This window comes from Quercus suber, unplaced genomic scaffold (assembly GCF_002906115.3).
Source record: "Quercus suber isolate HL8 unplaced genomic scaffold, Cork oak 2.0 scaffold_649, whole genome shotgun sequence".
NCBI lineage: Eukaryota > Viridiplantae > Streptophyta > Magnoliopsida > Fagales > Fagaceae > Quercus > Quercus suber.
The window spans coordinates 1-11,656 of NW_027070090.1; the positions used below are offsets into that span (position 1 = coordinate 1).

Here is an 11,656-nt window from a genome sequence, read left to right on the forward strand (position 1 = left end):
TACTTATTAAAAAAAAGCTTATATTGTTAATCTTTATCTCATTCTAAAAAAAAAAAAATATATATATATATATATATTTTTATCTCTCTATATTAAGAGAATTCAGTTAGTTATGCTTTCAGAAAATGTCAAAAATACCCTAAGCTAATTAGATAATCTTTATTTTTAAAAAATAAAATATATGGTTAAAATTGTAATTCAACAAAATCTATAATAAAAAAAAACTACCAGAGAAACTTTTTTTTCTAAAAATTAGCACTTTCTTTTTAAATATATCTCAACCAAGTGGGATATATTTTTTCTTAAAAACTAGCACGCACTAAACTTAGGGGTTTACTCTATTTCAAATCCTAAATTTTAATCTCTTAAAAATCCCTTTCTATGTAACCTTACTAATAATAGATAAATTAAAAAGGAAAAATTACATTAAATTCAAAATAAAAAAGAGTTTTATTGCATGTGTGGAACACGTGTGATGAGGCTAATAATATTTTAACTATTAGCTGACTAATTAGAGATAGGAATTTTGGATCAATTGTTTGATACTATGATAAACAATTCTTAAAAGCCAATATAGGTGTCCATTATTCCAATATTCCAATATAGGTGTCCTACAAGGTTGTGTGGGATGAAAATGGCAATGTGAAGCTCGAGTATCCGGCCATAGGCAAGCAATTTGTAGCTGATGAGATTTCTGCACATGTATTAAGGAAGCTTGTGGAGGATGCATCCAAATTTCTAAATGATGAGGTGAGTAAAGCAATGATCACAGTACACTAATATATTGGACGTGTGTCCATAATTGAACTCACGTCTAAAATTTCAATGTATCAGTACACTGATATATTGGACACAAGCATAAAATGTAAGTCATTTTGAAAAGAGTGGCAATGAGAGACAATGTAGACTTTTACTGTTGGAGTGGAGAGGCTTGGGTTACAAGTTACAATCTCAAAACTTATTTCGTTACAGGCCATGACACACTCCCAACAATGAAGCATTAAAATGTCAAACCAGTATCTCTCAAAAAAAAAGAAAAAAAAAATGTCAAACCAGTAAAAATGGTCTTATTATGGTAATGATCCATATCTTCATTTTGACGTATCACGCTGCAAATTTGGACGTGGAAAAAATTATTTGGATCATTGGATGTATTATTGTGTAAACAATTTTCTAGGGAGAATGGAAAATGATTATATAATTAAAAAACCCAAAACAAGATGTGGGTTACCTACATCTAGACAAAAGAACCCTATGAAGTTTCACTATTTCCTAAGATTGGCTTTGGGCTTTTTGTTGGGGAAAAAATCTTAGTCTCCTTTATATCTATATGTGAATTAAAATATATAATTACCAAGTAATAGCAATATTATGAAAACAAAAAAAATTTCAACAAGCACCACATAAACACAATTACACAAGAACACCAAATCTTACGTGAAAAACCCTTTAGTGTAGAGGGAAAAACCACGGGGCAGTTTTGAAAAATATCCACTATGAAATAAAGATTACAACTATCAAGTTTATGCTAAACTTGAGTTCACACTAAATTGGATATACAACAAATAAATCTCAAAGAGTAAATACAATCTCACTACAAAACCAGTAGCAAAATCTTTTTCTGAATACTCTAACTCTTCATGGTTGTAACACTCAGAACTCCACCAATTTATCTTCTTTGTATAAAACTTGAGCAAAGAAAAATGTCTCATTTTCCTTTTCACTCTCTCACACTCTCACTCTCTATCTCTTCATTCGAACTGCACAAGCTCTCACTTGTGTTTTTCTCACAATGGCCGAATGGCTCTCGCTTGCTCTGTGTTTTTGCTCTCTCTTGAACTCACACACAATAGCCAAGAATAACACACTGCTTCAGCTCTCTAGGCCGAATAGCCTTTCTTTTATTTTCCTTCCTTTCTCTTCAGCGTGTACAACGCGCTTAGCTTCACTTCTCAATAGTCAGACCTTGCTTTTTGGCTTCACCTAATTTCTTTCTTCCTTTAGCATGTTAAACATGCTTGAATCAAGTCTCATGTAGAAGCAATGTCAGAGACTTTTGGAACCAGGCTCATAAATGAGCTTTGACTAGTGTGACAAGCAAGGGGCTAGACCCTTTAGGTGCGACGCACCCAACACTTTTCTCGCACAATTTAGATAATGGACGAAAAGGCCACCCAAAACGCCCCTCACAAATTGCAAATACAATTTGTTAAAAATTAATTTGATTAAAGCTATATCATCATCACTTTTTTGAGTCATGGGGCTAAGCTATGTTTTTATTTAAAAACACTTACCGTAATTGTTAAGGGTTAATATCGTGTTGGCAATTTTAACGTGCAAAGTTTGAATTAGAACGAATCATATTAATTTTTTTAATTTCCCTTTCACTTTTTGCATATCATCATGCATTCTCAATCTAATGTACCAATTATATTATACTGTACAATTATTAGTATTAATATATCTCCATTAGAAGGTATGTAAGTGTATTATGCCAGTGGTTCATACTTCATACTCTAATTTTTATTTCTGTTTTATTTTACTTCTTACTTCTTTCAATTTTTCTAGCATACGATATTTAAGTTGAATCTAACTATTAAAAGAAATATCTTTTGCATATGGCCTTAAATTTTCAAGAATTGTTTTTAGTGGAAATTGGAAAATCTTAGCTCAAAGAACATTATTAACTCATATTTATTGAATAAAAGGCTTAGGCCCCATTTGGTACACCCACTCAAACACATATTTTCAGTTTTAAACAACATTATACGTATTTTCATACATTTTTTTCACCCACACATATTTTTACAAATGTTTTCAGTTTTTAAATGCATGTACCAAACACCTCATAAATTTCTTTCAACTAACTGAGTTGGAGTTTATGTAAGTTAGATTGGATTGGATTTGTAGTATTTTCAACTCAACCCATCCTTTTTGAGTTGAAAAATCTCCAAACTAATCCAATTCATATTATTTTTAAAAGCAACCCAACATGATAGAATTGGATTAGCATCATTTTGTGAGACTTAATAAAAATAAGGGTAAAATATCATTTTTATTTCTAAATGTTTATAAAAGTTTGTCTTTTGCCCTTAAACTTTCAAAAGTTTATTTTTAGCCCTTAAACTTTACAAAATGTTATACTTTTCATCATTTTGTCAATCTCTGATAGTTTATGTTCTACATGGCCTATGCTACATGGCTTATGAGTTAAACCAAATCATTTAATTTTAAAAAGTATGAACACTTGGCATTCTATTATAGGCACATGTGGATTACATATTCCATTGGGACAAAAATACTCCTCACTATTTCAGTGGAGCTTTCCGGTAAAAATCAAATATCCAACGTGAAACCCCAGCGCTCTAGTCCAACTGTGAAAAATCCCCTCCCCCAATTGGCGATTGGCGACCCAACCCAAGAAATTCCCATCAACCACACCACCCTCGCCGGCAAGTCCACATCGCCGATCCACCGGTGGTTTTTTCCGGTCGTCACAATCTGCCGGTGAATACCACGCATCAATTCCCAAGGCAACAAGTATAGCTCTAAACCCAGTTCTTAAAATAAATAAATAAATAAAACAAATTTCTTCTATGACACCGTTGTTGCTAAAGCAGTAGCAGAGAAATCCATGGCCATTATCTCCTTCAAGTTCAAGCATCCCTTTAGTTCTCTGTGCGTGTCAGTGTGTATTTGGCTTTTGCTTTTCATTTATTTTAGAAGTTGCACAATTGTGGTGGATATGGTATTAGGGTAGAACTTTATGATTTGGGTTTGTGAAATGATTATTGTTCTGTACTTCTATTGGTTATTTGGTTGATTTGTTGACTATGTGCTTGACGAAATTCCTAAAAAAAAAAAAAAGAATTTTGCCTACCATAAGCAAAGTGGGAAGTGAGGCAAGGTAAGGCAGATCAATGAGTATGGGTTAGGTCGCATTGCAGGGTTAGACGTCCTGCGAATAATCAATGAACCTACTGCTGCTTCACTTGCTTATGGGTTTGAGAAGAAAAACAATGAGACCATTCTGGTTTTTGACCTTGGAGGTGGTACTTTTGATGTTTCAGGTATGCCAATTGCTTTGTTACTCCTCTTATTGGATTTGTTTTGTTATTTATAAGTTACATGCAAACCCAGTTGAAAAATCTCAACCATAGCCCTTTTTTATGAGAGGAGTAAGGCAGAGTTCATTGACTTTTTTCCTTTTCTCCTGCTAGTCCGCCTCATATGTTTTTTTTTTTTTTTTACTTATTTTGTAGAGAATTATCCTTGTGGATTGTAGTCAGGCTGTTCCATTTGCATATGCAAAGTAGAATCTTTTGTCTGTATTAGTTCTGGTCATTGCCTCAAATGCCTGCTAAATTGGAGGTTTACAAGTTCCAAGTCACTCATTCTATGTGTTATAATTAAGTGAGTTTGAAAAATATTAATGTTTGAAATTCTTCCCAGCTTGACTATCTGAGAGGCGGGGGTATGCAATAACACAAATGAGATGACTGCATGTGTGAGTGATTCCTCCACATTTTGGTGTGCCTTTTATTCTTGTATCTATTCCTAGCTGTGTTAGGTATCATCAGATAACATGGATGCATTGTTGATAACTTACATGCTTGACCATAGGTTAACAATAACAGATTGCCTCTTGTTCACTCTCTTTATTCATTTGTTCTTTGGGGGATGATAAGATCTTTATCCAAACCAGAGGAATTTTTCAGGGCAGATTACAGAGAACTAGCAGCTTTGCTGCAAACTAGTCCTTAAAATTTAGGTACAGCTCCTTTGGTGTTGTACATTGGGTTCCTCAATCTAGTTCAACTTGATGACTGCATTGACCACTTGGGACTTCCAAAAATAGTATGAGCCCCTTTGGGACTTATTGTTGATAAAGAGCAACTAGCAGCTTGGCTGTTAGCAAAAGAACAAATTAAAACTTCCATCATCCTCTTCACGCACACACACACACATATTTCTGACAACCAAATTGCAAAAAACAAATCAGGACCAATCAGAAATAATCAGCATGCCTCAAATTTTCTCATGAATTGAGTCAGGACTTCTCTCTATAGTATTTTGGGATTTTTGAGCAATGATTTGAACGTTTTAATTGATTTTGCTATGCCCTTTAATGTAATTTGAAATCAAGCTATTTTTGTTTTAGGAGAAATTTCTGAATTGGATTTCTAGTTCAGGAATTTCTTGGTGTTATTGTCTTTAGATAAATGTTTGCTGATCTTTACGAGGCATAGTCATTTTTTCTAGTTTGTGGGATTATACCGTTGCATGAAATATAGCTCAGGTTCAGATGTTGTTCTTTCAGCTGCAGTTTGGAAGCTCTATTTACAGTGTTGTAAAAGGTTCTACCTATCTTGCTGCATTGGCATCTACTCCCCAACTGTAACTTTAAGTATTATATTGAGGTATTGTGTTGGGGGAGATTGCCAAAAAAGAATTTAGGAAAGTCTTAGCCTCTTAGGAATACATATGAATTATGAAACAAATTAACAAGCACAAGGTGGTAATGTGACAATCCATGTGTGTCAATGAGCATTCGGTGAACATGTGGTATTTTGTGATTCCCAAAATTCAATCTTCCAAAAGCAGTTTTATAGATTAAAAGAGTGACCTGGACCTTGTGGTTTTGAAACATCTGATCTCTTAAAAGGTTTTTGAATTAATACAACAGTATTTAGGTAGCATACAATCATTTGAACACTACGCTCTTTCACTACTTCTTTACCTTTTTGTTACCATTGCTATTGGATCCCGGTCCTTTAATTCAATTAAACAGCATATATAAGCGCAGAATTATGAATATATGAACCATAGTTTTCTAAAAATAGCACAATAATACTCATCAGATGTGATTTTCCACTTGTTTTCTTTTGGTGCACAAGGAAATTGTTAGTCAGTGATTGTTGTACTCTGTTATGTTTTAAATCTGCAGTTCTTGAGGTTGGACATGGAGTATTTGAGGTACTTTCCACATCAGGGATGAACACTTGGCATTCTATTATAGGCACATGTGGATTACATATTCCATTGGGACAAAAATACCCCTCACTATTTCAGTGGAGCTTTCCGGTAAAAATCAAATATCCAACGTGAAACCCCAGCGCTCTAGTCCAACTGTGAAAAATCCCCTCCCCCAATTGGCGATTGGCGACCCAACCCAAGAAATTCCCATCAACCACACCACCCTCGCCGGCAAGTCCACATCACCGATCCACCGGTGGATTTTTCCGGTCGTCACAATCTGCCGGTGAATCCCACGCATCAATTCCCAAGGCAACAAGTATAGCTCTAAACCCAGTTCTTAAAATAAATAAATAAATAAAAGAAATTTCTTCTATGACACCGTTGTTGCTAAAGCAGTAGCAGAGAAATGATGCAGGTCGCATTGCAGGGTTAGACGTCCTGCGAATAATCAATGAACCTACTGCTGCTTCACTTGCTTATGGGTTTGAGAAGAAAAACAATGAGACCATTCTGGTTTTTGACCTTGGAGGTGGTACTTTTGATGTTTCAGGTATGCCAATTGCTTTGTTACTCCTCTTATTGGATTTGTTTTGTTATTTATAAGTTACATGCAAACCCAGTTGAAAAATCTCAACCATAGCCCTTTTTTATGAGAGGAGTAAGGCAGAGTTCATTGACTTTTTTCCTTTTCTCCTGCTAGTCCGCCTCATATGTTTTTTTTTTTTTTTACTTATTTTGTAGAGAATTATCCTTGTGGATTGTAGTCAGGCTGTTCCATTTGCATATGCAAAGTAGAATCTTTTGTCTGTATTAGTTCTGGTCATTGCCTCAAATGCCTGCTAAATTGGAGGTTTACAAGTTCCAAGTCACTCATTCTATGTGTTATAATTAAGTGAGTTTGAAAAATATTAATGTTTGAAATTCTTCCCAGCTTGACTATCTGAGAGGCGGGGGTATGCAATAACACAAATGAGATGACTGCATGTGTGAGTGATTCCTCCACATTTTGGTGTGCCTTTTATTCTTGTATCTATTCCTAGCTGTGTTAGGTATCATCAGATAACATGGATGCATTGTTGATAACTTACATGCTTGACCATAGGTTAACAATAACAGATTTCCTCTCGTTCACTCTCTTTATTCATTTGTTCTTTGGGGGATGATAAGATCTTTATCCAAACCAGAGGAATTTTTCAGGGCAGATTACAGAGAACTAGCAGCTTTGCTGCAAACTATTCCTTAAAATTTAGGTACAGCTCCTTTGGTGTTGTACATTGGATTCCTCAATCTAGTTCAACTTGATGACTGCATTGACCACTTGGGACTTCCAAAAATAGAATGAGCCCCTTTGGGACTTATTGTTGATAAAGAGCAACTAGCAGCTTGGCTGTTAGCAAAAGAACAAATTAAAACTTCCATTATCCTCTGCGTGCACACACACACATATTTCTGACACAACCAAATTGCAAAAAACAAACCAGGACCAATCAGAAATAATCAGCATGCCTCAAATTTTCTCATGAATTGAGTCAGGACTTCTCTCTATAGCATTTTGGGATTTTTGAGCAATGATTTGAACGTTTTAATTGATTTTGCTATGCCCTTTAATGTAATTTGAAATCAAGCTATTTTTGTTTTAGGAGAAATTTCTGAATTGGATTTCTAGTTCAGGAATTTCTCAGTGTTATTGTCTTTAGATAAATGTTGGCCGATCTTTACAAGGCATAGTCATTTTTTCTAGTTTGTGGGATTATACCATTGCATGAAATATAGCTCAGGTTCAGATGTTGTTCTTTCAGCTGCAGTTTGGAAGCTCTATTTACAGTGTTGTAAAAGGTTTTACCTATCTTGCTGCATTGGCATCTGCTCCCCAACTGTAATTTTAAGTATTATATTAAGGTATTGTGTTGGGGGAGATTGCCAAAAATGAATTTAGGAAAGTCTTAGCCTCTTAGGAATACATATGAATTATGAAACAAATTAACAAGCACAAGGTGGTAATGTGACAATCCATATGTGTGTCAATGAGCATTCGGTGAACATGTGGTATTTTGTGATTCCTGAAATTCAATCTTCCAACAGCAGTTTTATAGATTAAAAGAGTGACCTGGACCTTGTGGTTTTGAAACATCTGATCTCTTAAAAGGTTTTTGAATTAATACAACAGTAGTTAGGTAGCATACAATCATTTGAACACTATGCCCTTTCACTACTTTTTTACCTTTTTGTTACCATTGCTATTGGATCCTGGTCCTTTAATTCAATTAAACAGCACATATAAGCAATATTTTTACCAGAATTATGAATATATGGACTATGGTTTTCTAAAAATAGTACAATAATACTCATCAGATGTGATTTTCCACTTGTTTTCTTTTGGTGCACAAGGAAATTGTTAGTCAGTGATTGTTGTACTCTGTTCTGTTTTAAATCTGCAGTTCTTGAGGTTGGAGATGGAGTATTTGAGGTACTTTCCACATCAGGGGACACTCATCTAGGAGGAGATGATTTTGACAAGGTTTGAACAAGACAAATGAATAGAGCTTTTGCTATTCTTTGTTTTCTGGTCTGTTAGTTGTTACTAAAATTACACTTCTATATTCTATAATCTTAAAAACAGAGAATAGTTGATTGGCTTGCCCAAAACTTTAAAAGAGATGAAGGAATAGACCTTCTGAAAGACAAGCAAGCTCTACAACGTCTCTCAGAGACTGCGGAGAAAGCAAAGATGGAGCTGTCATCTCTGACTCAGACCAGTATTAGGTATGTGACAATTTCTTTGCCTTCTTTCTATGAGTGGATCTCTCTCTTTTTCATGATCACTGAGGGAAAAGCTTTCTTTTGTTACAGTTTACCTTTCATTACTGCCACTGCAGATGGCCCAAAACACATTGACACCACCCTGACAAGGGTCAAATTTGAAGAATTGTGTTCAGATTTGCTAGACAGGTATGTAAGTTCAAAACTGCTACTCTGTGGTTGTCCTTTATGCATGTTTCAAAATGGAATAGTTCTCATATGAAATATCAGTGTGTGTTTGATTTCCATTACTGGAGTTTGCTGCCTATTGATTTAAAACAGTATGTTTTTGCCAATATGAATACCTATCTGCCTGCATAAGTTCAGTGGATTACAATTGAAATCTATCTTTTTCTTAGGCTACAAAGACCAGTTGAAACTGCCTTGAAAGATGCAAATCTTTCCTTCAAAGATTTAGATGAAGTAATCCTTGTTGGTGGTTCTACTCGCATCCCAGCTGTTCAGGAGCTTGTGAGGAAGATGACTGGAAAAGAGCCCAATGTGACTGTAAATCGTGATGAAGTTGTTGCTTTTGGGGCTGCAGTTCAGGTTTGTCCTTTTCTTGTTGAGATAAATTACCACTTAAGTGGGTTGCAACATGTAGGATTTTTTTAATTTTTTTAATAGGAGGTAGAGCAGTTGAACTCTCTGATATGAAGATAAATTACTTCTTGGTCTAATAGCTTAAGCTACTAGAATGGTGAATTTAATTATTTAACCATTATTCTGCTATGCTCTAAATTTTTTTCTTAGTTTATTTGAAAAATAAATGACTATAACTCTCTATTTCTGATATTATCTGCTGTAATACTTATTGATATTGCGTAAATTGTTGAGGCATCAATATTTATTTCGGACAACTTTTTTTTTCAGGCTGGTGTTTTAGCTGGAGAAGTTAGTGACATTGTGCTCCTGGATGTCACTCCATTGTCTCTCGGACTCGAAACTTTGGGTGGTGTAATGACAAAGATTATCCCAAAGAACACAACTTTGCCGACTTCCAAATCAGAGGTGTTCTCCACTGCGGCAGATGGGCAGACCAGTGTAGAGATTAATGTCTGTCAGGGTGAGAGAGAGTTCGTGAGGGATAACAAATCCCTTGGAAGCTTTCGCTTAGATGGAATCCCACCTGCCCCATGAGGAGTTCCTCAAATTGAGGTGAAATTTGATATTGACGCTAATGGCATCCTTTCTGTCACCGCTATTGACAAGGGAACCGGAAAGAAGCAGGATATAACCATAACTGGTGCTAGCACCTTGCCAAGTGATGAGGTATGTTTCTAAAAACTATTGATATTGCAAGCTTGAGATAGCAAGTTGTAGTTCAAATTAGATTTGTTATTTAAATGAGTTTGAAATCAATGTGTGTGGTTAATTTGTGGGTAAATAGACTAAGCATAACCTATCTTTGCTGACTATAATCAATTAACTACATAAGAAATAACTGAATATACATAACAAAGGCAGCTGCAGAACTATGAAAGATTTTGTCACAAAACACCAAGTAAATCAAGAATAATTTGTGTATTATTGCTATATTCTGCTTACATATGGTATACTCCTAGAACCATAAAACAAAATAGCTAATGACAAAGATTCTCCAAAGAACCTATATCTTTCTTTTCTTTCTGAATCTCAGCATTTCAAGTAGCTATGCTTTTTCACATATCAACCATGATAAAAGGATGTTCTACTACTTGTTATTGTTGAAGCTATTATTACCACATATAAACCTATTCTATTTATGTTACTAAATCCCAACTTTGGATGTACAAAATAAAAATAACTGCAGGTGGATAAGATGGTTAAGGAAGCTGAGAAGTTTGCAAAGGAAGACAAGGAAAAGAGGGATGCCATAGACACAAAGAACCAAGCAGACTCGGTACTGTACCAAACTGAGAAGCAACTTAAAGAGCTGGGAGACAAAGTTCCTGGCCCAGTCAAGGAGAAAGTAGAGGCTAAAGTGAAAGAGCTCAAGGATGCAATCTCTGGTGGATCAACCCAAGCCATTAAAGATGCAATGGCTGCACTAAATCAAGAAGTTATGCAATTAGGACAGTCAATCTATAGCCAGCCTGGCCAACCGGATGATGATCCTGCTTCTGCTACTGCACCAGGGTCATCAAGATCAACTGGGAAAACAGCTGATGGTGATGATGTGATCGAAGCAGATTTTACTGACAGCAAGTAAATCACATAACTTGGTGGTGGACAAAATTTCAACCATGCATACTTGGTAAATTCTCTATGTTAATTTGTACAGGTTTTGTTGGCTGTGATTTTGTCAGCTATGATGTGCATCATGACTCCTGCCAGCCCAGTTCTTCATAGTGATCAATGTGATTTAGACAATGGGTAGGTAGACAAGGCATAAAACTTGGCAGGTGGTTTAGTCTCTTCCTTGGCTAGTTAATATCAAGAGGATTCCTTTTTTCAATATCTCACAATGTTTGTATTTGAAAAAATTGTTTACAGTGTTTTTTTTTTTTTTTTTTTTTGGTAATATAGAATGTAAGTATGTTACTTCTAGAACAGTTTTTATTTTAGCACTTTTTTCCCCCTATAAAAATCTCTTTGAGAACTTGTGTCGCCGAGTTGAATAAAAATTCCCACAACACAAGTTGTAAATAAGCATATTCCTACATATGATTGGTTTTATGAATCATCATTCGGAACTCTCTTAGCACTCTTTTTATTATAGAAAAAGCTCCTTGAGCATTTGATTATTATACCGTGTATTTGAACAAGGCTAAAATCACATACAAAGATTTTCACAAAACCGGTTTGGAGGAATTTATCATATGTATTGTTTAAAGTACAAGGTTTATATCAAACTTGGGTTGCAAGAATTTTTATTCAATTCATCACATTTATAAGA

General features: G+C 35.0%; 1 protein-coding gene, 1 long non-coding RNA gene and 1 pseudogene across 2 annotated transcripts; all 3 read left to right on the forward strand.

Annotated features, from left to right (window-relative positions):
* The first annotated feature begins 3,285 nt into the window (after positions 1–3,285).
* On the forward strand, positions 3,286–5,941 carry LOC112036473 (uncharacterized). The gene is made up of 3 exons (XR_010625899.1): positions 3,286–4,070; positions 4,263–4,371; positions 4,453–5,941. It is a non-coding gene; the product is annotated as an uncharacterized LOC112036473 (long non-coding RNA).
* Positions 5,942–6,023: 82 nt separating this feature from the next.
* On the forward strand, positions 6,024–8,503 carry LOC136064232 (stromal 70 kDa heat shock-related protein, chloroplastic-like). The gene is made up of 3 exons (XM_065765745.1): positions 6,024–6,207; positions 6,395–6,529; positions 8,418–8,503. Exons 1-3 carry the CDS (start codon positions 6,024–6,026, stop codon positions 8,501–8,503), a joined length of 405 nt encoding a protein of 134 aa, XP_065621817.1.
* LOC136064227 (heat shock 70 kDa protein 6, chloroplastic-like) lies at positions 6,137–11,217 on the forward strand (annotated as a pseudogene).
* Positions 11,218–11,656: the final 439 nt, after the last annotated feature.

Excerpts from the sequence above, each read along its gene's own strand:
- LOC136064232 (XM_065765745.1), top strand. The coding sequence starts at position 6,024 with ATGTGGATTACATATTCCATTGGGACAAAAATACCCCTCACTATTTCA. Across the intron at positions 6,208-6,394 it reads CAACCACACCACCCTCGCCG|GTCGCATTGCAGGGTTAGAC; the intron begins GCAAGTCCACAT and ends GAAATGATGCAG. Across the intron at positions 6,530-8,417 it reads TGGTACTTTTGATGTTTCAG|TTCTTGAGGTTGGAGATGGA; the intron begins GTATGCCAATTG and ends TTAAATCTGCAG.